Source organism: Antedon bifida, chromosome 10 (genome assembly GCF_963402885.1).
Source record: "Antedon bifida chromosome 10, ecAntBifi1.1, whole genome shotgun sequence".
Classification (NCBI taxonomy): Eukaryota; Metazoa; Echinodermata; class Crinoidea; order Comatulida; family Antedonidae; genus Antedon; species Antedon bifida.
The window spans coordinates 5,208,468-5,235,671 of NC_136235.1; the positions used below are offsets into that span (position 1 = coordinate 5,208,468).

Genomic DNA, 27,204 nt, shown 5'->3' on the forward strand with positions numbered 1-27,204 from the left:
TAATCATATTACACGCGCGAATTAACGTGATCTTCTATTGTATCCATTTAGTCCTTTGTCGTAATATACACATGAATAAACCTAAAAGTAATAAACTAACAGCTGGAGTTTAATTAACAAAATCTTACTGAAAGGGTCAATAGACAAAAAGTACCTGTTATTTTAAAAAGTAAACAAAGTAGAAATGGGAGTTATAAAAATAAATTAGGGTCATTGTGACACAGAAAACAGAAAATCGGAATTTTACGCGAGGGTGAAGCTATAGCAAGACTTACAGTAGCTACTTTTGCTAAACCGGTATTTGAAAATAAGGAATCAAATCAGATTAATAACTGCGTATATCTCATTTAAGTTTATTTACAAGCGTCTTCACAATAAAGTGTACATGTTACAATAGTGTAATTATAAAATGAATACACATGTTTATGTCTTGTTTTTCGACAGACCTTTATAAAACGTATGTTTCATTTCAATAGGGAAATAGAGAACAGCGTTAGCCGCCATAGAATCGAAAATACAAGAAATCTATACAATACGATTTTGTTCAAGTACCTCTTTAAAGGTTTAGTAGTATAAAATCAGTATATACAGTAATATGTTGTGCATTTTATATTATATCATTGATCATAATATCATTAAAAATGTACAACTATTACGAAAAGGTGTATCACATCTAAAACCAGACTTATGAAAAATTTAGTTCCTCCCTATATCTAAATTACTAAATTTGAGATAATTAAAGTACTGTTAAAAACTTGAAGAAAGAACAAAAGGATCAGTTTTTTTTACTCTTAACTCAACTTAATGAAGGCATTACTAATATACCATAGAGGAATCAGTTTAGAAATTATAATAATACACTTTTATTACATCATGTAAAATGTTCCATTTGTGATAGAATATCATAAACCCTGTAAACAAGTGATAATGATTTAGAGCTGTATATAGTCATCTTTGATAATTTACCGTTTCTTTACGAAAATGTATCCCTAAAAAATTGACATTTATTCCACTAGTTCAATTTCACCTTTAAAAATTGGTGTTTATAAAATATCTCATCTCTCAGTAATGCAACACAAGTTTTTGTACACAGAATATCACCAGTAGAAGTTAGTACTAATGAAGCTAGCAGCTGAAGATAACCATCCTCTGCCATCTTCATCACCTTGCTTATCAATGCGGGTTACAGCTTTATCCAATCCTCGCAATGGACTATCTTCTTCTGGTAGATATGCAGGCAAGTGGACATTTTCTTTGTTCATCGTCGCTGGATTAGCACCGAATGTCAATGTCACTTCTTCACCGTGCTCATTCTTGATTATTTGCTCAGCACGCATAATTTTAGTTTTTGCAATAGCAGCAACAATAACCTGAAAATTATAGTAAGCCATGTGAAAAAATGTAATATAACACATATCAACAAACAGTATTTCGAAAATACTTTATAGTCATGAATATTCATCTGTTCAGGTAATATAAGAATTTATAATTGAAAATTTATTTCATAAAAATACTTATATATTAAATTATTTTTTTCAAAACTTCGAACCCCTATTAAGGGGACACATTCACGATCAAACAAAGTGTCCCCATAATAGGGGTGTGCCTATAAAAAAGGTTATTTGTTTGAGAATTTACCGCAGCTTGTAAGTCTTTTTTAGTTCTCAAAGTGCACCGTTTATGTTGCATGTCAAAGGTGAAACTGATCACTCCCTTGACCAATAAGAGTTCATCTTCACAAATTTTTCTACAAGCCTGTAAGAGAAATCATTATTATTGGAATATAGGCAGTAGAAACAGTAAAATAACACAGGTGACGGTGATATATATGTCATTTGCGGAGATGTATAGATTTTGGCACGTTTTCTTGAATATAAATCAAGAAAGCTTGAATCAATTGAATGGTGCTGTTACAAGATATCATGTAGGCCTTAAGCTCTGTCTACACTATCAAACTTGTGTGACAAAAAAAAGTGTGATGTGCACAAATATGTTAATGATATGCTCAAATATGGTAGTGATATACATTAAAAATGATTAATACTAAGGAAGTTATGAGGGAACATTCAAATTGTGATGACCGACGACTTAGAAAAAGCTAAGTCATGTGAATTAATTGTTGAGCATATGAGGGAACGCAATTCTTTGCTCTACATTTCTCAACACAGTACACAGTATTGATGGTTTGTAGGTCCAGGAGATGACAATGCATAGGTCGTAGGTAGTCACAAATCGAAAGTTCCTTATTACTAATTATAAATATTTAAAACTGACCTGGTTATCGAGTCCATTGATCTGAAGAATAATAGCTTTGAATTTCTTGTTACCTGCAATGAATGACTTGCCACCATACCTGCAATGTTTTGTTTTTGCTGTAGACTTCTTTTCAGTAATATTTTGTTTTTCCCGTAACGGACTACCTAGTTGTGTCATAATGGTACTCTGCAGCTTTCTGGCAAGCTCTTTGGCTTTGCTACTGTAACCATGTCTACATGAGATATTAATAAATAATCAATGTCTAATTAGTTGAATAGGGAAAATATCTTCATGAGTTGTTATATTCAACAAGGCAAAATAAACCAAAGAGAAAGAATACAGTAGGTTTGAGTATGACCCGTAAAACTATGTATTGTTTATCATCTAGACTTGTAAATACAAATAACATATTACTATCATTTTATTACTAACTGCATAACTGGGAAACTACGAAGGTTATGTGATTGAAAGGAATAACATTTTCCACCAAAAAAATAAATAAATTGGTAACTTGAAATAATAGTAACTTACTTGTTGATAATTGCATCCAAACTGTCTAGCATACCAAGTTCACAGCGAATTATGGGTCGATTACTAGAACACTGTGCAAGCAAAATTAACGTCTGTAGAGGAAAAAGCACTTTCTTATTGCAAAATAAACTGGAAAAATACAATTTTACTTAGAAAGAATAAATGTTATACTTCAATTTGGTCTTACTTCAAGGGCTGTAATGACAACATTAATATCAGAGTTGTCTAAAAACAGCACAAGTCCTGGTAGACAGCCTTGATCCTAAAAAAACAAAACAAAAAGCAATAACAATCTGTGAGGCAGTGGTGGTTCTTCTAAGTTTGGGATGTGGTTCATTGAGGTTTAACTGGTTTTAAACAAATTACAGGGAACTAAAAAATATACTACAGTATATAATAATTAAATAAATAATAATGAATGATAAATTGGATGTTTATGAACACTATTTAATACTGTACTTTTTTCTTTTAAATAAAAATAGAAGGCATTTTTATCTATTCTCAACAAAATAAATCACCTTGACTATGGTTTCTCGATTACGTTGGTCAGAAGCAAGTGTTTTTAGCTGTTTAACGACAGTCAGCACATCCATCTTTCTTCTTGGTTTTGACGTACAGTAGGTCTACCACTGAAATAAAACTGAAGGAATTAAATAAAACATTTAATAACAAATAACATATGATTTATTTTAGGGCCTAGGCCTACTATTTGATTGAGCCTAGGCCCTAGGTCCCTACTAATTACTATACAAACCTAGGTCTATGCCTATTAGGCCTAAATAAAATCATATGACCCAGTCTAGATAGTAGGGCCTACAATCATGCCTACAGGGTAACAGGCCTAGCCTAGCTACTACTAGGTAGGCCTCTACACAGTAACTAGGCCTATCCTAGCCTCTAGTAGGCCTAGACTAGGTCTTTAGGCCTAGTAGGACCGGATCCTGCTATGCCTCAAGCTTATTAAATATATTTTATTTTTAAAACGCAATAACTCTAATGTTTTTTTACCGTTATAATTGCAGATTGTTTCTTTTCTTTCTTCTTTTTTTGCACACACACACCACACACACAAATGTTTTTACGAATTTAAAAATGGTGGCAACTAAATTGAATTTGATTGGTTATTATGTATGACCTTCGGTACGGTCAGTAATTTTGATTGGCTAATCGTTTAAATATCCCAAAAGCGCTTACTTTTAATTTGGAAAAAATGGACAGCAGAAGAAGAAATAGCGGTTGGAATGTTGTGTAGTTAGGCTTATTAACCAAACAATATTGCGTACTTGTTCAATTTTATAGGTAAGTATGAACATTATGTTCATGATGAATATTTAAGTATCAAATTACAAATATTTTGTTATCCGAATGATGTATTATTTCCTACATTCAGAACGACAAATATTCAGGCTTTTAGGCTAGGCCTCGCCTAGCTAGGTATAGCCTAGCAGCCTATATTTTATACTGCCAGACCGCAGTAAAAGTGTCAGTGCCCGTTGGTCGAGATGACACATGAATGGGCGGCCCATCACACTCGGCCTAGCCTTTTGCCAGTTTTCTCTAACCATACCACTTTTTTAATAATAAGAAATTAAATTTATAAAGTGCTTCATAATGACAGAAATAACCTCTAGGCCTAGGAGCCTAGGCCTAAGGCTAGCGCTGTATATAAAAATAACATAAACATCTGGTCAGCTTAATCTAAAACAATCAATAGACAATAGGCCTACCAACAATTTAAAAATTACACAATAAAAAATACATAATAATATACAAGCGAGAACAGTCTTAAAATACACATAATGATTTGCACCATTGCACATGAGACAAAATGCTGCACCATCTCAAAAAATAATTCTGCAAAACATTGCACAGGAAATCGTGCCGTGGTATAACTATGCTATGGCATATTATAAGTTTTCAAGTTTTTTTTAAATGAGTTAATGTTTGTGATAACTATGGCATATTAAATAAATAGGTTTTCAAGTCTTTAACTGTCTGTAGTAGTAGGCCTAGCTAGCTAGGCTAAGGGCTAGGCCTAGCCTTAGAGTTACTCTTTCCCTACAGTAGCTATCCTATTCTAGGCCTATATAGCCAGAATGTTTTTTTCTTTCTTCAGGAAATTTATTACAGCTAAAACAGATCTGATGAGTGACCACCGTTTTAGACATCTATTCCAAATGTTGTTGGAATATTTAGGTCTATCATCCTATCCTAATCAATTGGTATGTATGTTCCACGCAATTTCAAATTAAATTTATTTAAATCATAATCATAAGATCAATCAACTAAGAAAAATACAATACACGTTAAAAAAATATAAAATGCAATACATGTTAAAAAAATATAAAATGCAATACACGTTAACATATTTTACCTAACTTTATAAGTGTTATTATTCAATTTTTCTATAAAGGGTTATCATGGAGATGCTAAACGCAAGGAACGGAAACGATGGAGGTCTCTAATTCGCATAATTGGTAGTCACCTACCATTGAAGCCATGTAGAAGAGTTTATTTTCAGGTACAATACTATGTTTAATATTAAGGAAGTTGCAGCCACTCATTTAAAAAAACTATCGATAAGTATAACATATTACTTGTGTCTAGATTAATATACTTGCCCTTATTTTGATATAGGGGTTGTATTAAAAGATAATTGAATCAACTATAAATTAACTCTCATTTAAATGCAAACAAGGTTGATGTACATGTTCTTGTATCTTTTTATTTGCACAGACTTTACAGGACACAAACTTCACAAGAAATGGAAGAAAACCAACATTTATTGATGATGAATGTGAACCCCTTCCAATGGCGACCCTAGCTGATATACCATGGATTGAAGTGTTCAGTCCAGACAAAAGCTCTGTGGCCAGGTACTGTCTAGGTCTGATTCTGAAATTAGTTTTTTCTTTTTTGAAGTATCATGTACTAGTTATGGTACAGGACTGGGTTTTAGGTGTTTGTTTATAAATCACTGTACTATGTAACCTAGCAAGACCATGTTTCTGGGCAAATTTGAAAGTCACTAATTCTTCCTTTTAGACACCCCTATTTAAAGGATACTTACCCTTGAAACAAACCAGGTGTTGTATATGTTGCAACAATACGGCTAGGCTAACCCTTAAAATTAACATAATCGCTGTCGATTATAATTAGAGAATTTTATGTTGTTTTTCAGAACTGAATACAGAGGTTCTTATAAGCGCAGTGGTAGAAGATACAGACCAGTTCAACTTGTACAGCCAGTACAAAAAGGAACATGTTCAGATGTTGAGAGTACCACAAAGCTTCCAAAGACTCCTGTAAAAGAGATGCCTACCATAGCTACACCAGACCCTGTCTCAATGAGAAAGATTGATGCTTTAGAAGAAGAGCTATCCAAGCTTAGAGCACAGATTGCTTTGATCGTAACCACACAGCAATCATATCCAGGTATTTTTAACTAATTGTATTGTCCAATATGGGTGTTAGATCTGCACTGTAAAGACTGAATGAATGTACTTGTATATTAAACTACCTCCACCACCAGGGTGTGTGAAATTGTAGTACAGTACAACCCTATGTGAAGTTACACAATTGGGTTTTCTTATATTTTTTCTTATAGCAACACCAGGACCAGCTATACCACCACCACCACCAATGTTTGGAGCACCTCCTCCTCCACCACCACCGCCATGTGGGGCACCTCCACCACCACCACCGCCCCCTCCTGCAGTTATCCAAACTAAGCACTATAGTGTCAAAGATCAGATTAAAAAGGTTAGTAAACAAGTGATAAAAGCTGATGATATAATTTAATTTTTGTTCCAAGTTTTAAAGCTTGATTGAAAGAAATGTTATCTTTATTAAGTGTTTATTATTACATACATTTCTCACTACAGAATAAGGCTCTCAAAGGTAACATTGATGACTGTTCACAAGATTCAAAAAGTGGAGTGCCCAATATGGCAGATGTTCTCAAAGGACTTGGTTCGGTGAAGCTACGATCTATTGCCAGGTGAGTTTTCCATCCAGAAGAGCTTGCAAAAATATTTATTTGAACAATCAAGACAAAATTATTATTGTATATTGTATTTTGATCACTTTTTGTTTTTAGTTATTATCCAGTTATAAGTAAAGTGTGTTGCAGTAGTAACAAATGAGACAACCAAGTGTGCTGATTCAAACAAAGTTTTACATATGGTCCAAGTCATACATGGCTGGTTTATACAGTACATGTGTTACAATATTACCATCGAAAACTGAGGGAATCATTCCCCATAAAAAAGAGAAATTTTACAAAAGCTTTTTTCTTAATTCTATGTAGGTCTCCAGGTGGAACTCCTGTCCGTCAAGCACCAAAGCCGTCCAACAGCATGGATGCTGCTGCATTGATTGCCCAGGCCCTGAAAAAGAAATTTGCCCATCGTCTTGCTGCTAGTCCAAACAAGGAAAATAACCCAATGACATTTACCCCATCACCAAAAAGTCCAAAGGTAATTTATAATGTTTCAGCTATATAGATGTAGAATCTTAAATAAAGAATATATGTTTTTAGTTTATGAAATACTGGTAGTAATACAGTAGTAATTTAATTTAAAATCTCCATTAAAAGTTTAAAATCTAGGTCGCAATGCCAAGTACTTTTTATAATATCGATAAATAGTTACAATTTACAATCATTAAACCATTGACATTTAAAAATAATAATTTGGTTTTCATATATACGGTAATGGTATTTGGGAGTTTATTCTTTTAAAATGAATTATTATCAAATATATTATAAATGTTATTTTAATATATATTATAGATAGATTTCCTAAATACATTACATTTTATTCTTACTGTATCAGGTTGGACAACAATTGCTGAAACCTCACAGACGCCGTTCAATAACGAAACCCAGACCACTAAAACCTATCAATGCTTAATACTGTATGTGAATGATATTTTGAGTGGATTATAACAATACAAAAAAAATATATGAATGGTATATTTAATGAACAGTAATTTGAATTTGAAAATTTAGCTAGGCCTATAATAGTTTTAAGGTATTTTGTGAATCTAGTACTGTACTAGTAATTACTGTTCAGAATGATTTTGGTTGCAGTCTAATTCCAATAGACTGGTACTATCATAAAGCCAGGAAATTTTATTCATGCGAATCCATTGTTTTCGCTGCATCGAAAAACTCGCAGAACTAGAATCTGGAAGAACTAGAAAATGGAATTTTGATTTTTGCTAAGAAATTTGCCTTGTGGGAAAGACTGCAAAGATTGTAAATATATTTACTGATTACATTATTTGCTAATCTACAATCCAATGTACAGTACTGTATAGCATTTTTAATTAATGTTTTATTAAACTTTTCATCATGACTATGATGGTTGCGATAATTTATTGTACAATATGCACCACTGCACAATTGAGGCCTTCATCAAGTTCTAATCTGTATGTACAGTATTTCAGTTATACTAACAATTTCCTGAATGTATAAAAAGGTCTTGTAAAATATGTAGAAATATATTCATTTGAAATTTTATTACCAAATGTGTGCTTTTTTTCATTTCATGTGTTTGTACAAATTTTCCACAGCCCAGATACCCCTATGTTTTCACTTAGTACAGTCGACCATTTACTATGATTTAAAAATCGTATCATTCCAATCTCATCACACCATCACTGGATCTCTTGGTACCAATAAAAATAAAATCCTTGAATCTGCATGTATTATTTATATTCGGTTATAGATATTGACTTCTGGATGTAACCATCCTCAAGCATCCTCTTCTCTGAAACTATTGCCAGTTTGAAGTCCTCAGATATCTCTTGATGCCATCTCTGCTTTTATTTCTTCCTCATCTATCCTCTTCTTTGAAGGAATACAGAACAATAAAAAGTAAACTAAATGGATTGACAATGTATTCTTGCCAACTTCATTCCATTTAAAAAAATGAGTAATAAATTATTTTCTCTGGTTTAAACAATCGTAACACGTATGCGCGTGCGTAATCGTATTCATAATGATTCGTTTTGATTCGATGTAAGTGTAAAACGCAGACAATAAACTACTGACCAATCAGAACCCATACACCGCCAAGCCCAATGGGCCGCCGCCGAGAGGGAGTTTTTCTTCAGTCTTCCTCCAACTAGCTAACTACAGTAAAGGCCTAGCTTAGATCTACCTTCATGGATTTTGTCGAAACTTTTACTAGCTCTGTGATCCCCAACATGCCACACAGTGCTGCTCCAAACACTATAAATCACAGATATCATCACCGAAAGGCGAAATAGAATGTAAGTACATCAATTGAATTATTATTTGGCTAAGCTAGCTAGGGGCTAGACAGGCCCAGCAGAGTCACACTGACTTAGGCCCTTACCTACTGTACAGTTCTAGGCCTAGAGCTGCCTTGCCTAACACTACATGTAGTTAGTAGGCCCTGAAAGGTATAGGAAGACACTTCATCATTGGAATACACTTCATCATTGGAATTTGGTGTAGTTCAATGGGGTTCGATGTGATTCATTATTGGGGTTTGGGTTTGGTGTGGTTCGATGTGGTACATTACTGGGATTTGGGTTTGGTGTGGTTCGATGTGGGAATTCGTCGGACTCCCAAGAGGTCTGAACATATGTCTCGAACATGCAAGTTAGTATGATTAGTAAGCATAACAAAACACTCTAAACAAGCATATCATTTGAGGATATTTTAATATTCCCTCTACATAATTACAATAGACATATATTTATTTCCTTTTTTCATAGGAAAATCTTTTCCATCAATAAATTAAGAGATCTGGGCATGTAATCATCATATTTTCTACAGCAAAGTTTCTTGCATCAACCTATGTACAAAATATTACATAGCCTAGACTCTTCCTATTTGTACAAAATTCAATAAAAATGTCAGTGGACTCCACTGATGTTGTGCAACAGATATAAATCGTAATAAAATTCAGGGTGGGAATAATATTTATGTTTTGATATTTGATACACATAGTTAATTTGCATAAATAGGGAAAGCTATATTTTTTCAGTATATTTGTGCAGTTTTCACATGCAACTTCTTAACCGCTCATATGTAGTACATTAATAGAGGTCAACTACTGTATTCAGGTACAGACAAATTAAAGATTATTTTACTATGCACCAATTCATTTAAAAGCCATCTAGTAACAAAATAGAATTTACTGCCATCATACTAAATGTAAAATAACCTTCAATTTAAGACAACTTCAAAGATCTCCCCAAAAACCTGATCTACATATAAAGAAGTGTTGCTTTAAGACCAAAACATCATTTAGCATAGTCCTTATGGTCACTAACCACTTTCAGCACCCAGTCATTTCAATTTGATTATAAAACCAAAAGAAATTCAGTTTAATGATCAAATCAAACATTTAAATTTGAAGAAGATATGTATAACAAAATGCATTAATTAATATAGTAGCATTTTCTTTTTACATCATTGTAAAATAAATTTCTAAAAACAACAAATATCTTTTCAATTAAGATTTGTTTTAATATCATAATATTAAACAATTCTTAAAGGAGGAGCTTTGGTCATAAGCACACACTCAAATTAAATACATTTTAATGTTGACGATATTTTTCCAATTATAAATCATGATTTTTCCATTAAAAATGTGAAGGCACCTACAGGAACTAGGCTATGATAAAAAAAACCAGTGCATACAATATTAGAATAAAAAATGGCACCATGTACATAAAAATGTATAAAAACTATTCTTAAAGAGCTGAAAAAAATAAGAATTCAATAGTACAAATAACATGTAGCACAGTAAATTAATAGAACCATACCATTTAAAACATTTGTTAAAAAATTTACTTAACCAACTTATCGAAACAGTACAGTAGATAATAGTGTAGACTACCACTGCTATGTATACTTTAATAAAACACATGAGTATCCTCTTAAGATGCATAGACAGTAATTAATGCTGTGTACAACTTTGTGCAAATTGGTTTTCTGTATTGGAACATTTTCATACAGTACCAACACAATATGGAAAGCAGCATATAACCAACAGAAAGAATTTTAGCGTGGAAATTAGGTTTTGGAAATAGATAAATTTATTAGAAAAAAAATTACTGTACTATCAACATATATAAAGATAGATTATTACCCTTAATTGTATTAGAATTACTCACTGTACTTCTTTATTAGCCAATATAACAACTTATACTAATTAGCTAAGTTTATTAACCAATAATATGGCTTTAAATAGTACTTAATTAGCCAATAAAATGACCTGTCTATTAGCTATTAATACATTGTCATTAGCCAATAGCATAGCCTGCTTATTAGCCATTTGTCATTAGCCAATAGGAACAGGTAATTATCTAGTTTAACTGACATATCAGCTAGTTACCATGGAAATAATATTCATAAATTGCACATTTATTTGGTCATTAAACTAAATATAATAAGCAAAAATAAATATCTAAAGATAAAAAATATTAATCAGTATAACATTATCAACTGTAATATGGGTGGGTACCGTAGTTACTATATTATTTATCTATATATTTAATAGAAAATGTAATCATTATTATAATTATATAAATACAAAAACATACATTTAAAAAATCTAGGTGGTTATTAATATTGAAATATTTTATTCAAGGGTATAAAATAGACAACAGATGTATATTTCTATTACAATTGTACCAATTATTTTAATGTATTTCAATGCAAAACTGTTTATCAGTGTTGTTAACCATATTTCTTAACAAATAAAAAAATAAATATTGTAATGTCAATATATTTGTCGGCATATTATGGAATTTATTTTAATCATCAAAGAGGTATTATGTGTATACATAACCACTGGCATTTGGAAATAAAACCATAATATTGAATATGGATTTATTATGATTAATGGCTAAAATACTCTGTCAAACATAAAAACATGCAGGCAATCTTCTTTTTTGGCAATGACATGTTGGTGTGTAACAGTCATGTGTTGCAAATAGATCAGCAACAACAAATATTGCTTGTTTCCATTGTTGTAAACAATATAAAGCTTTGTTAAAATCGATGGATTTTGTGGAACATTGTAACTGTATTCCTAAAATCACTACTTTGCAAGTCATGACTGGATTCTGTCACAAATGTTAAAGATTAAGTGGGCTATTAATATTTCTAGGAATGACATTAGCAAACTATTTTTCCCTATTAATCGTAAAAGGCAAACTATTGCCCCTTTTACTAATAGCTGTGGTAATTCATGATTGCCAGCTCAGGCCTACAGTATATATGAACAGGACCAAACACCGACTTTCGTGAGACCGCCTCTAGATCTATTCAAATTGTGGTAATTAATCATGATTTTTGTTTTTTTAATTTAATTGTTTAATATCCAAGAATCTTATTAAAGGATGAGGTTGTGATGGTTGATTTCAACCTAGCACCCATCCTAATATACCCTTTGTTAATACCTTTTTTAAACCAGTGGGGATATTGTTGATGTAACATTAATGTAGGCAAGCCTGAGTGACATAACTCACTCTTCCAAACTAAGAGTATAGCTTTGTATCTTGAATTAATTAAATTGTAATGATTATTTATGTTTTAACTTGCAAACCCCAATCATAAATTCAATTAAAAAGGAGAAATCTAAGTTAAAATTGTTAAGCATAAATACTGCAGTTCTATTCCCTTAAATAACAACTGTTGAGAAATAACTTATTTTTATATTTACATATTAACATAAATATACTGGTAATTTATATAAATATGTGAATTATTCATAATATCAATTATATGAAAGTAGATACACTATTATTCATTATTACATAACTAATAATAACTTGAAGGCAATTTGCTGAACAAGAACAATTAATTATATATAAGTATAGTATTTACAACTGGAATGTATAAATAATCCTATTGCATCTTTATGTAGCCCTGAACATGTACACAGACTATTCATTACTTAAAAGAAAATATCTAATCACATGAGAAGCAGCAAATGCACAATTAAAAATCATGTTCCAGGGTACACAGTGGATACAGACATACCTACAACAGTCAACTGAAAGACATTCAGATTTAAATACAAAGTATGTTTGTGAATATTGTTTGAGGTAATTTGATAATCAGATTGAATTAGCATAAACAGATAATTAAATAATAATTTGATATTTTCTAACAATAATTTTGTATGTGGAATTACCCATTTAAAAAAATTATGAGTGTTTAACTGTTAAATTCAGCAAAAAGTAAATAAAATAATATTAATATTGCTTAAAAGTTTGCATGGCAATTGAAGACCTTAATTCATGTTTAGTTCAACAATAGGGTGTCAAGTGACAAACTACACTGATGGTAAGATTAAAGTCACCTTTTTCAATTTAAATGTATTTTGAACAATTTTATTATATAAATTTAACCTTAGTGCTTTTAAATATATTTGTATTATTGTCTATAATTGGTGCCTTGCACTGTTGGTTGTGAAATAAAGAAAAAAGATGAGAATTCTTAAGTTAATTGTCTTTAATCCATCATTAATTAATCTAAACCAAAATTTGGCAATTAAAATTACATTGTTTCATGTTAGTATTTTTAAAAGGCTACAGAAAGTTTGGTGGGCTAAAACTCAAGTTTTTATAAAATGGTGGTATCAAATTATTGAAGATAAAGCATTAGTATATCATAAGGAATTAAAAAATAGCAGTACATTTACATTGGAAATTTATCCCATTAACCAGAACGTCAGGTCATGGATTTCTACTTCCATGGTCTGATTCTTTTTGATACAAAAATGTATATAAAAAAACAAACTGCTGTCTAATATTTACATTTTGAAGAATAGAAAGACCAACAACTTAGAATAGTCTCTTAACAATAAATACTTTCTTTTGTTTCTCTTGAATTTATAGTAGTATAATCCTGTAAATTTCTACTTGTTCACAATACTGCCAAAGGCACAAGTTCTTGATAAATAAATTTTCCCATTTAAATAATTTTCCAGTTTTCCAGTGAAATTTATACTGTACTAGTTCAAACCAGTTTAGACAGGTTACAACACATCCAACTAGACTGAACTGGTTTGCCCATCATTGATTTACTAAACCCTTTTTCTCATGCTATAAACTTTGATTTAAGTTCAATGTTCTAACACCGCTTCCTACTCGTCCATTCCTTGACGTTTGCAAGATATCAGTCCCTCTGCTTGGACTGCTACTGTGATTTGACCGTAATGAAACAGATAGGTCTTTCCGTTGTTGTTGAAATTCCTCTACTTTCCGCCTCTGATCTGAAGCAAACTGTTGAACAAGGGGCTCAAATGCACCCAAATAGCCATATTCGCCTCTTCTTCTTGGTCTAGGAGATAAATCACCTAAAATAAATGGAAAAAGTTGAAAATTCTTAACTCATTTCACTGGGAAAGTTGTTTTGTCATTTTTTGTACGGTAAAAACATATATTGCATTTGTATAAATAGTTTACCATTTTGTTTGTTAAACAGAAGGGAATTTATTCGATATCGTTGTTAAAGATGGCAATCATGTTCACTGACAGATGCTCAACATAAACCAAGTCTTTGGGAGTGAATTTTCGTTTGTTATGGAAAAAAATCTCGATATCTGACAACATATGACCCAAGCAATTTACCACCAAGAAAATAACATACAAAATAAATTCACAAACCTTGAAATCGCATATCAAGTCCTCTACGTATGTTAAACTGATGCATTCTTTTCTTAATAGCAGGAGAGCCTAAATTACTTGGGCTACTTCGTAAATAATCCATGGGTGGAGAACTAAATGTGCTACTTCTAGAGTTCATATGTGAAGGTGACTGAGGGGTTAAATTGAATGTTACACAAGGCTTACTATCAGGCTTTGCGTTTGGTGAATATTTACTAACAATGTTGTTATTTAGTCCTTGAAACTGATAGGCATCCTGTTCCATATCACGTCGACGCCATGGGTCCTCGAAAGTTTTGTTTATAGGATGCATACTAGTTTTCTTCGGTAAACGAAGAGGTAAAATAGTTGATGAGTCCCTGTGCAAACTCACATTTGTGTTACTACGTTTACGTTCTAGTGGTAGGTATAATTTAGAAGTGTTTAAGCCTGTATCTACATTAATGATCTCCTCAGAGTTAGTTCTTAAAGAATTTATCAATTGCAGGCTAGAGGTTGATGACTCTGCATTCCTACTTAAACCAATAGTTTGCACTTCATCTGCTGAATGTTGCTTTGTGGGTAATGTTGGTTTTAGGACATGAGGATTTGTTTGCGTAGCTTTGGAGTCTGAATTGCACGTTGAAGTTTGAGTCATAGAGTCTTTTGACTGTTGCGTTTGAAGTTCATGTTTTGTTCCCTGATTGGCTTTTGTGTGTTCATGTTCAGTCTCTTTACTATTCAATTTTCCAACATGGCCGTTGCAAATTGTTTCCTTTTGACTTCCTTTGTTCTCAACCTTTTCATTTCTTACGTTTACTTCACGTTTAACTTCTTCATTTTCTTTCAATGTTTTATTTTTTCTATCAGCTTCATTTTGTTTGATTTCAATCCATTTCATCAGATTATTATGTGTATTTTCCAACATATACTTTGATAGCCGGTTAGGTTGAAAACGACACCATAACTTGAACAATGGCTCAACAACAAACTTTATAAAACCTAAAAGGTTAAAACAAAAATTTTTATAAATATGTGCCTTAATTTGGTATGGCTTAAGCTTGGTTCGCACATGGATGCAACACAAGAACCTAATCACAGGCAAAAGTTTGGATGATCCTTCACATCCTAATTGATCAAATTACTTTGCAGTGTGCTTACATCCTTGTGTTGTGTTTCCAAGTGGGAACCAAGCTTTAGCTGCTGTGGAACACCCAAAACAATTAACTCATTATAATGGTGGTCTCTCAATGAAACAACATTACCTTCTTGAATTTTGGCACATGTATTTTTAGTTCGATCATTAAGTTCTGATACTTGAAATCCAAGCTTTCTTTCTTGATCACCTACAAGTGAATAGTTAAAATATATGATAGTATGAGTAAAACGTGAGGTATAAGATGTAATAACAACATATATTCCAAATGAAGAAATATATTTTTATATCTTACATAGGGTAATGGAAATAGCACATAGTAAGGTAATGGAAATGAATTATTGTATCTCTACACTTATCACACACTGTAGGAAAATGAAGAGCTGTAATACATTTTAAAAAGTGTTTAGTGCCTATATTACAAAGGAGTTTTATTGCTCTATTTTATTATCAATATTTATATAATATAGCAACATAACCAAATATTTACCTTGACCAAAAAATTCTTTAACGATCATACGACTCCATTGACTGCTAACTTGCCATTTCCGACATGGATTGCAAATATCTGCACACTTAAGAGCAATCTAAAGACAAAAGCGTTTCATAAATGAATGCCTGAAATTGAATTACAAATTATTTAATCTAATGGCAATACCATTCCATCCAATACTATATAATGTATGATGAAGTGTATTGAGGGGTCTATTTCTTTTACAAATACAGTATATAAAAACAAGAGTATCCAGTAGCACCATATAATGTCAACTCTCCCAATACCAGACTCTCTGAAAGCCAGAAAACTCTCTCAATACCAGAAAAAAAGTCTCAGAGAATATATTCATTCATCATTCATATTCATTTAAATCTAAACAGTTTTTGATTCATATAAATGTCGCCCTCTCTTGAAACAAATAAGAAATCTACAGTTTTCTTTCATCACATAATACTCTAGTATGTATACTCACTTGCAAAATGAATAGACGATGACTAGGATCCGTTCTTAACTGCAAAGTCTTTTGATCAAGATGTTTCTATGGAGTAAAATTAATCATTGTAATTAAAATTAATTTCAGCGTTGACAAAATAATTATGAATTTTTTATATTTTTGTTTAAATGTAATGAAGTAAAAGGTCACAATGTAATGTTCTGTAAAACACATGACCGTTTACTTCATAACATTTAAATGTTTTTTAGAACACAAATAGACCATGTTTCTCCAAAATCAAAGGCTGGTTGATTATTAATATCTTTTATTTTAGTTTTATGTGACATAGTGTTCAATATTTTTTATCAATCACATTATAATTAAACTAGACTCTTTATCTCAATTTGAGCAATAAATTAAAAATTCCTGTCAGAATTTGAATGTTGAACAAACTGAATGACAAGTGGTGGTCATCTAAAAGACAGTGTTTATATTGCACACATATCAATTACTTTCTATCATTAGTAAGCTCTTTATGAATAAATCAAGAAGTTAATCATCAGTATTGGATTGAGTGTAAAGCAAACATCTAGTAGGTTGGTTTACAGTGTGGGTGAGACGGAACACTGAATCATTTGGGATTGTTTTTGTAATATTAAGGAGTGGCTCATCATCAATGAAAAATAAAAGCGTGTATTAAATGCTTAATTTATTAAAATATATTAATAAAAACAATATTGTATGTAGGATTGATTACATGTTTACAGTAAGATACATTACAAGTGAGTGTAGTTGCTCCTTCATAGATGGGAAGTTGTGTACTTAGAAGTATACCGATTATACGATGTTGGTAGATGTACATATGATGGTGGTAGATTATAAAGGGGGATGGTGTACTTAACATGGACAGATATATTTAGTCTTCAATTATATTATGAAGGAGGAGGGTGTACTTAGTACTAAAAGATTATAAGATGGTGGAAGATATATTTAGGCTTAACAAAATTACATATTTTACTTTTTAGGATATTCATTTCAATCAAGACTTACTGTATGTAATATGCATTGACAATTCAGCCAACTACCTACTATTTGTAGCTGTGTCAATGTGGCATATGTTACAGAGCACCCTCTATAATGATTAATTTATGTAATTTAGAAAGAAATAATGATTTTCCCCTTAAAATAGGGGAAAAATAAAAAATAACATCATCCACACTTCCTCTTACCTGAAACTTCTCAATAAATTCCATCTGTCGTGCAATGTCTGTTGCTAGTATTAGTTCACGTATTAAACCAACAATAGTATCCCTGAGAAAATAACAATATAAACATGTAAATAGAGAAAAGTATGAATGAACAAAACATGTTTTTTTTATCTTGAAATCTTGATTAATTAAGAATCATGACCTTATTAAATTTAAAGACCTACGTCATTTGTGGGGTGAAAAATAACTTCATATCCTTGTATTATTAAAAGAAAAACCTTTTTTGTTTTGTTTTTACTGACCATTTTCTGATAAATTGATGAGTCACGTACATTTATGAGCTTTTCAAGCTTAGTGAAAGCTTCTTAAGATTTACTACACTTAAGTCAAATTACAAGCAAGCTATTTGTTTAACCATCGCTACCCTGTTATACTAGAATGATTGCAATACTAGACGTGGATTTAATGGCTGTTATCTTGATTTTATGGCTGTAACGATGTAACAAACATGGATAGGAGATCGCTTCGTTTCATAAACGTTGCAGATATGTAGACGCAGTATAATCTCAAATGTCTACTGTGGGTAATCAAATATACGGCTAACAATTTACAGCCATTTTTTAGAACAATTTGACTCAAAGTGGTCATATCGTTTTAGAAGGCGTGAGTCTATGGCTTAAATGAAATACAAGTGAATAATAATTATTTTAAGTATTCAGTAGTTTTAAATTCATTATTTTCAAGTGAAGGGTTTTAAATTTAGCTCTTGGAAAACACATAGTTTCCTATTAATAATATACCACATTTATATAGCGCCCTTTTCATGAAAAAACATGCTTTACTAAATGCCATTCATGGGCCAATGTTATCAAATATTAACATTTGCATTTAACCATAAATTACAAATTTAATATTTATTCATTTTAATAATATGTATTATGTTTTAATGAATTGCATTTGTTTTGTTGTTGAATTGTTGACATATGTAATTTATCAAAGATGTATTAAAAAATATACAGTTTTTAAATATATACTTCACCAATTCTTACAAGATTGGTAACATTTTACTTACCACTCTGATTTTTTCAGATGGTCAAAAACACCAGATTCGCGTATGAGAGATATTGCAGATCGCCAATGATGATTTTCAAGTACAGAATTATTCTGAAAAAGTAAGGTAATTAAATTGAAATTCATTATTCAATTTATTTTTTATAACACAATAATATACAAGGTTGGTAGGAACCAATAGGGTCCTTTTTTTACGATACTTGTTCCGGGGACGTTCCTGATTAACTCGATTGGTTAAGCCACTCACGACAATGACCTTTCGTTCGTTACAAAGACCATGGTATAAGATTAGTGTACGTTAGTGTACTTACAAAATGAAAGTCATGCATCAAAGATCTTGACCTCTACGATCTGACTATCAAATTTGCTCTTGCAAAACGGATGTTCGACACGATTTGTGACATTTCAAATTGTAACGAACGCGTTATAAAATCGAGTTTGAACACTTTGCTGTTAATATGATGCTAATCATAATGTGACCTTGCTTTATGATATGAAATAGATCAGAACATACCCTAGTAGTCTTGAGACTTACCTTGTAAAGAGATGCTAAATGATGTTTGCAGTTGATAAGGAATACCTGATTGACAGCAGGGTGGTCAAGGTCATGTGTCGTTGCTGCTAGCAATGATGACATGATTTCAATTGGTTGCAAGTTTTCAAAAAGCTAAAAGAGAATAACACACAGTAGCAATATTAGCGACATTCACTCGCATCATCTACACAATTGTGCTATACATTTATATTCTAATAGGTACAAATCACATAAATTGGATTTTTGATTAGAAAAATTAACTTTCTGAAAAACCACTCTTATTAGTCTTGTGTAAAAGGCTATCTATAGTATTTATGGTAGAACTGAACTCTGGTGCCTACTCATAATCATTGTGTGGTTACAGTAACATTTCAGCTGATATGTGTGAACGTCATATGAAGACGAGTGTTTTCTTCATTAACATACATAATATTCCACAAAGTGTTAAAATGAAGAGATATTTATGTGTTGAGGATTTGGGTGGATGATTGTGGTTGAAAACAATATAATTTACTGAAAAGACCAATGCATCATTTTAAGCCTGTACAATAATTGGAATGTCACAGTACACCATGTGGTTACATACTCTACAGAATACAGTTTATGTACTGTTTAATTGTAGTCAATTTTTTTACATTAAAACAAACTAAAATCATGAATTACTGTATATTGCAAAATGAGTGTTATTGACATGAACCCTATACTTGATAATAATTAAATGGTCAAATTTCTTACCTTGGGATCATTGATGTAGCAATGCATTGCTTGTGTTACATCAGCTGCATGTGTAGCATTATGATATGGGTTCTTACTATGGTATCCTCTATGAATTAAACCTACAACAAATTTACATATTATTTTTATTTTTTTTAATTATAAAAATGGTTGTCTTTATAGTGCATTAAGTCCATGAAATGAAGTCCTAAAAATAACCAAAATCCAATGTGACGTAGACAAACCATTTTCACAGCTCCACTACTTTGAAACGCCCATATATTATTAGTTTTTATTGTTTAATGTATTTCATACAGTTTTAAAATGTTTTTGTAATTTTTTGTAAAATTGTATTTTATATGGGAAGAAATAATTAGAGTATTACTTTGAGGTAACTATAAATAATTAAGTGAATTAAAAATGATCTTGCTAAAACTAATTCATTATCATTTTTATGATAAAACAAAGACAATTGACTCAGAAAAATTTAATTGCAATAATTAATATTGTAGGGAAGAATACTAAAGTTGGTAAATCTGGGATGGGCTCAGGTATAATGAGATAAGTTTAATTTGTTAAAATTGGACAAATTAATTTCTCTTGGCATTGAATAACAGTTAAAACACTTTATGAGCAACAAATACAATTAAACAAATCTCATGAATGGCACTTGTAAAAAAAATCATTACAGAATATCAATGTAAAAACATGTTTTTGGTGGCTTTATTTATGATAATGTATGTTACGTATGTACCACACGCACTGAAGCTAGAATAACCATATCCACTACCATTGGCAACATTATTTTGTTTCTTGAAAATGTATTATTTATATCAACACAGTACTGTCATACTTCATTTTTAACATCTTATTAAGTTGGTAACAAATTGTAAGCAAGAAGTATAGTGACCCAAGCAATCATCTCACATACGCCTACATCCACTTTGAGAAAATGTAAAATTACCATGTATATAATAAAAACTGCAACATTTAATTTTTTTTCAAGGTTATTAAATTCAACCATTCACATTTGTTTATATATTTATTTGAATCCTTCCTGGTTAATATACAGTAGTCTTGTAGATGGCCATCATCCTATTATTATTATTAGTCATTATGTAATGCCAAAGAAAAATCTAATATTTTATTTATTCACAAGATTTCCGTGCATTTATCCATATCACCCACGCACTTTACTTCATGATACTGTACTGTACATTCACATCATTGTCGTATATTTAATGGTAGCCTACAGTAGGCAAAGCATCTGCTTAGCAGCAAAGCGTAATAAAATGAATACATGATTTCAATACATTATTAATAATATGAGTATCTTTAAAAATACTATGAAAAGCAAGTGCTGCATTCTCAATTAGCAACTCACACCTATTTGCATGTTTTCAGAATATTTTATCATTTATGCTAGAGTGTTTTGAGTTTAGTCAAGTATGAGAGAATTCCTTGTTAAATTTACTATGAAGTAGAAATACCCAGACACTTCTTAATATTATCTATAACAGGTGTTTTGAAACTAAGTAATAATTTGTGTGTCATACAGTATTGCTTTTGATAAACTTTATATAATTGTGTTATATAATATAAGCTTGCGCGATTGTCAGTAGTTTAATCTTTAATTTAACTAGAAAATCACATTCAAAGGGTAATTCTATTGAATGTATTGTTTTTAAATTACTTAGTTTAGTACAGTCTTATTTTAAAAGAGCATTAAATAATTAGAAAGAGCTCTCAAATCTGTTTAGTCTCATTAAGGAATTTGTCAGATCAGTATAATCATCCACAACCTTCTTTCTAACATATCATTAAAATTCATTTTTTTATTGGCAAATGGCATCAGAAAATGTAATAATATTAATTTTGGAATTCAACACCAACATTATAAAATTTGCTAAGTCAAATGTTCCCAAGAAATATTCATGCATCTTGTGAAGGAGAAAATAAGTAAACAGTGTATGAATTTTGTGATGACATCTGATTATGCTGAATAAGCGAAGACCTTCGAAACACAACAAGAACTCATTCAATTAACTAGCTTAGTATATTAAGGTCAACAGACAACACATCAAAGTGTAAATTGGCGGCTTATAGACATTAGGATTGAACATTTTGAATTAATTATATTACACAGTGCATGTTTAAACAGGGGCAGTAGAAGACATTACACAAATAATCATGTTTATATCTTTTTTGATGATATATATTTGATTCAAATCCAAATTATGAAAATTTGCTTGAATCCAATGTTACTAAGTATTAACCAGTAAAGTATTTACAATTGTTTGAAACTAATTAATTAAACAACATCAAACACTTACCTATACAACGCCGCAACTGAACTGAATCCAGACGAAATGTTCGTATTAAATCATATTTTTGAAATAATTCCATTACTACTGGTTCTAATGGATAACCTAAACAAAGAATTAAAAAATTGATCAAAATGTATTTAAATATTTAAAAATGTTCATAAATGTTGTGGTGATAGTAGTATTACATTGAGGTTCTGTATAATTGATAATACAATGCACCATTCTGTATAAAGTATTGATATAAATACCATATTTAAACTAAAAACGGTTGAGTATTAAATAGGTGTATTATATGTTACAGGGAATAATTTCGCCAGTGTAGCATAGCAAAAAGCTATACAAAACAACCTTTTTGCTACAGATTTTTAAAATTGTGTAGCAAAAAATACAATAAAAAACTATGTTTCTCGACTCAAAAATCAGTCTGATTAGCAATATTGCTAAACAAAATTTAAAAATGAAATTTTTCCCTAAAGTATGTTTACGGTATGTGTAATATTGTATGGTATGCTTTTGTCAGCTTGGTCCAAGTTGTTACAGTACAATATATCGGAGTAAAAAGGAACTATAACATAAGTAGAAGGTCCACTTTTCTCTAGTGGTTCACCTACAATACGTGGCTACAGTAGTAGCCAGTGGCGTAAAAAAGATGTAAAACTGTACAGTAGTTTTTTAAAGCCTCATTCACACTGGACTAAATTTTAGACACAAGGTTACAGGCAGGATTGTCCATACAGTATAATGGATTGGCACCAATGCGCCACTCAGGGGAGTGAAAAAAAAACCCCCTGTAGCAACAATCCTAGGATAAGTTGAAATTAGCTATTACATATTAATAATGATAGGGGTCATGGACAAGTCTAACCCTTGATGTGCATGAAGACAGGAGTCTACCCAGTACTGATAGCTAATACGAAATACACAGACTACTGTCTCTAAACTGACCAATAATATTAATTATTTAAGATAAAAGTTCACATGATATTTACAAGATTTGAAAGATGGACAAGGACATTTAAGTTGATACTACACTTGATAATAAAATTGTATTTATGCAAATAAGGTTTTACTTTATAAAAGTATTGGGCCTTCTTTGATAATAAACCATATGACCTATGGTGAAAGCACATAGAACTGTGACTATCTATTGATAAAATTAACAGGTTGGAATATTTGTTTCTAAGTACGTTTCATAATAGTGAATTTGTGTCAGTTGACAATATTTAGTAAAGTTCAATAATGCATGTTTTTTTGTCATACCAGTAACCATATGTAAAGGACTGAAAGCTCTAAATTTGATCAAGTTTTACAAAGAAGTTGTCCCCGGTTTATTAAATGCCAGAAAGCTAGACAATTTCTAGCTCCCTAGAAAATTTGAGCCTAAATGACAGCAAGATGCTGTAAACCACAGTGAAATCTCAGCAGACATTCTAGTTTCCGTCAGATCAGCCCTGGCTATTTTCAGCAGAATGCTCTGATATTTTAAGCCTTTCTGTCTTAAAATAAACTGTGTCCCTTATGAAAAGTGATAACAATATGGATCAAAACATTTTTATCCCCGGCGAGGACAAATTGAGTTTGATAGGTCTAATCTTAAACTGTCAAGGAACAAGGTATCAATATGTTTCTTCTGCAATTAGTAATGTTCTCCAAAATAAATCAATACAATAGGTTTATGCTAGGTAGAAATAATGCAGTTCTAGACAAAATCTGAATCAATTTTAGTAAATGTCAATCACTGATACTTTAGATGTCCAATGGTGTTTTGAAGTATCCACTTGAGGGCTTTTCTGTAGATATGTCATTGAATATAATAAATGCTGAGTGATTGAAGCCTGCAAGCTCTTTTTGTGACTGAAATCAGAGATATTGAGATAGTTTTACCAATGCCTTCTTGTTGATTAAAGCATAATACACAATGCATTGTTACACTTGTATGCTAAGAGATATCTTCCACACAGTATACAGATTTAATTCCACCCATCATATGGTTCTTCCACCCAGTATTATGCTCTGGCATCCTGCATGGAGGTTTTGGTACCCATCGTACAGTATAGTCCTTCCACCAAGCAGCCCGATGGTCTGGCACCCATCATATGGTTTTTCCACCCAGCATAATGCTTTGGCATCCTGCATTAAGGTTCTGCCACCCATCATATGGTTTTTCCACCCTGCATAATGCTTTGGCATCCTGCATTAAGGTTCTGCCACCCATCATATGGTTTTTACACCCTGCATAATGCTTTGGCATCCTGCATTAAGGTTCTGCCACCCATCATATGGTTTTTCCACCCAGCATAATGCTTTGGCATCCTGCATTAAGGTTTTGCCACCCATCATATGGTTTTTCCACCCAGCATAATGCTTTGGCATCCTGCATTAAGGTTCTGCCACCCATCATATGGTTTTTATACCCTGCATAATGCTTTGGCATCCTGCATTAATGTTCTGCCACCCATCATATGGTTTTTATACCCTGCATAATGCTTTGGCATCCTGCATTAATGTTCTGCCACCCATCATATGGTTTTTATACCCTGCATAATGCTTTGGCATCCTGCATTAATGTTCTGCCACCCATCATACAGTATACAGTAGTCAGGGTCATCATAGTTGTTTTACCCAGCCTAAGTTAATCTCACTTTCAGATTTATAGAAATATTGTAGGTGTAATACTGTAGGTAGACATCAACATTTATATTTTGTTCAATTGATTAGGAAAGATGTTAAATTCATTGTAGTCAAAGTGAAAGCGCTGCTTTACTGTAATAGCAGGAAGGCTTACAGCCTATAATCATATAATCCTGGGCACAATCCCAATGTTGCTCAAAGTGTTTAACCTTAGAGTAGTAAGTTGCTTCATATATTAGTCACCATTTTACTTGAGGATAATTCAATGAAAGAAATTATTACAGTATATATGATTAAGTGATCAAATTAAGATAATTTGAAATGGAATGTGATAATAACAAAATATATACTTGGTGGCGATGATGACTTAATTATGTTAAGTACAGTATGTCTATTTTATTGATTTTAGGCTACTAGTATGTTCAGACTAATGGCATCGTTTACAACTTGTATAGTAGTCTGCAGCTGTGTTCAGACACGATTAAAATGTTCCTAATATCTTGCCTTTTAAACGTTTAAAAGTTCTGTCTGATCATGGTTGTGTCTGCATTGGAGTGTTTAGGAAAGGTGACACATAACAAAAATAGAGTTTGTTAACTCTCTGGATGAGAGAGGCATCTTAGCTGTCTTGTGCTATGTAGTTCAGACAGATACATATATATGCTGCTGTGTACACATGCAGTAACACTAAATCTCTAAAGCTGCGAGTCTGAAATACCTGGTAATAATCGTAGGGATGATTATAGATAACACTAAATGATTACATTTAAATGATTACAATAACAGTGATTATTATGACAATTACACTAGTGCTACAAAATTTCATCCTCACAATACATCATTCTCTTCAAATTTCCTGGACTCTGCGTTCAATCTAAAATGTATGTCAGGTTGCTAGGCAACCAATTAGTAATAGAATGGATATTATTAAAACAGGTGTGTTATTGGTGTTATTTAAGTCTTACCTGATGTTAGCTGTTCTAAATGAAATATATCGAAATCCCAATTTCCTAGATTCGAAACCAATTGCTGCAAAGAATAATATATGTGAAGTTATAAATATGATCACAACATAAAATGAAAAATTTATAGATATATTTCTTCTAAAACATTATTGTCAGTTTGCTGGATAAATTATCAATATTTTAGAACATAAAAATATCATGAAAACAATATTTCAACCAGATAATAAAAAATACAAATAAACTCTAACATTAAAATATCATTTGTTACTGGTAATCATACCAGAAAGTTCCTAAATTTCAGAAAAAAAACGGGATTAACTCTAAATAAATAAAAACAGTTTACACCCAACATTACTACTATATGAATCAATATCTGTCACAGTATGTAATGAATTTGTAACTATGAACAGTAGTACAATATATTAAAAATAGATTTCAAAAAAGTTGATTTAAGTTTACAGTATAAACACAATGGCTTGTGTCCAAGAAGGGCATGACCTTACAAACAGACCTACATCTTCTGGTCTGTTTTTGTTGGGAAAAAAAATATTGGTATGATGAACAAATTTCCATTTTCTTGGCAATTGAAACAGTTCTAAAATAAAATGATAGTCAAGCAAGAGAGTTGTCTGGTCAAACATTCATATTGTGCCAATTGCAAAAAATAGGAAAGAAATTAGGTAAATAAAAGAGTTTTTAAAATTAATTTTAAATGAATCAAAAGTGGGTGAATGTTGGGTGGGAGTTCATTCAAAGACAGGATGCAACAAAAGAAACAGTGAGTCCAATTTAAGTCTATTTGAAATAGATATATGCCACTAAATTACAATATTGTTGGCGCTATTCAAAATAAAAACACCTTTTGAAATAAGATGGATAGAGAGAGACACACACATCTTGATTTTTACTATGCCTATAAAACCTGCCACACAAGAACTCAAGTGGCTTGCATGTTTAGTGTTGACATGTTTCTTGTGTTTTTATCAAGTACTAAACAATTGATTTACTGTTGAAACTTTGTTTAAATCCCTTGCTTGTAGGTACATGCTAGTTCATAATATGTTGGATGTTTTAGCAGAACCTTCTAACCTATAGGTAAAAACTAATCAAAACAACTTCAGTTTATGAGAAATCTCAAAATTAATGACTGCAAGTTCACAAACTATCTGTTATGATTGTTCACTGTCATATCTTTATTTTCTGTTTCTAACCTACAATGTAAAGTATTGTTTTCGTATCAG

General features: G+C 31.5%; 3 protein-coding genes across 6 annotated transcripts in view; 1 reads left to right on the top strand and 2 right to left on the bottom strand.

Annotated features, from left to right (window-relative positions):
- Nucleotides 1-329: 329 nt before the first annotated feature.
- Nucleotides 330-3,896, bottom strand: LOC144854095 (armadillo repeat-containing protein 1-like). Of its 2 annotated transcripts, none has more exons than XM_078711981.1 (7): nucleotides 3,796-3,896; nucleotides 3,306-3,427; nucleotides 2,975-3,049; nucleotides 2,788-2,879; nucleotides 2,275-2,488; nucleotides 1,639-1,755; nucleotides 330-1,370 (listed from the first exon to the last, which is right to left on the bottom strand). In XM_078711981.1, exons 2-7 carry the CDS (start codon nucleotides 3,378-3,380, stop codon nucleotides 1,098-1,100), a joined length of 846 nt encoding a protein of 281 aa, XP_078568107.1. In that variant the 5' UTR covers nucleotides 3,381-3,427; nucleotides 3,796-3,896; the 3' UTR covers nucleotides 330-1,097. The 2 variants fall into 2 exon arrangements, with proteins under 2 accessions (XP_078568107.1, XP_078568108.1); XM_078711982.1 differs by having other exon boundaries at nucleotides 3,306-3,416; nucleotides 3,796-3,868.
- Nucleotides 3,897-3,950: 54 nt separating this feature from the next.
- On the top strand, nucleotides 3,951-8,311 carry LOC144854094 (mitochondrial fission regulator 1-like). The gene is made up of 9 exons (XM_078711980.1): nucleotides 3,951-4,086; nucleotides 4,904-5,009; nucleotides 5,201-5,308; nucleotides 5,524-5,663; nucleotides 5,969-6,222; nucleotides 6,395-6,549; nucleotides 6,672-6,787; nucleotides 7,097-7,265; nucleotides 7,623-8,311. The coding sequence occupies exons 2-9, from the start codon at nucleotides 4,932-4,934 to the stop codon at nucleotides 7,698-7,700; spliced, it is 1,098 nt and encodes a 365-aa protein (XP_078568106.1). The 5' UTR covers nucleotides 3,951-4,086; nucleotides 4,904-4,931; the 3' UTR covers nucleotides 7,701-8,311.
- A 1,155-nt stretch (nucleotides 8,312-9,466) lies between these two features.
- The window catches only part of LOC144854192 (high affinity 3',5'-cyclic-AMP phosphodiesterase 7A-like), a 49,986-nt gene continuing 32,248 nt past the window's right edge, over nucleotides 9,467-27,204 (bottom strand). For all 3 annotated transcript variants that reach the window (XM_078712096.1, XM_078712097.1, XM_078712098.1), the window contains exons 5-15: nucleotides 25,964-26,027; nucleotides 22,374-22,469; nucleotides 20,062-20,162; nucleotides 19,327-19,458; nucleotides 18,793-18,884; nucleotides 17,742-17,823; nucleotides 16,552-16,617; nucleotides 16,074-16,170; nucleotides 15,693-15,773; nucleotides 14,449-15,429; nucleotides 9,467-14,138 (exon numbers count right to left, since the gene is read on the bottom strand). In XM_078712096.1, the coding sequence (XP_078568222.1) occupies nucleotides 13,885-14,138; nucleotides 14,449-15,429; nucleotides 15,693-15,773; nucleotides 16,074-16,170; nucleotides 16,552-16,617; nucleotides 17,742-17,823; nucleotides 18,793-18,884; nucleotides 19,327-19,458; nucleotides 20,062-20,162; nucleotides 22,374-22,469; nucleotides 25,964-26,027 (2,046 nt within the window). In that variant the 3' untranslated portion in view covers nucleotides 9,467-13,884. The remainder of the gene's footprint in view (nucleotides 14,139-14,448; nucleotides 15,430-15,692; nucleotides 15,774-16,073; nucleotides 16,171-16,551; nucleotides 16,618-17,741; nucleotides 17,824-18,792; nucleotides 18,885-19,326; nucleotides 19,459-20,061; nucleotides 20,163-22,373; nucleotides 22,470-25,963; nucleotides 26,028-27,204) is intronic.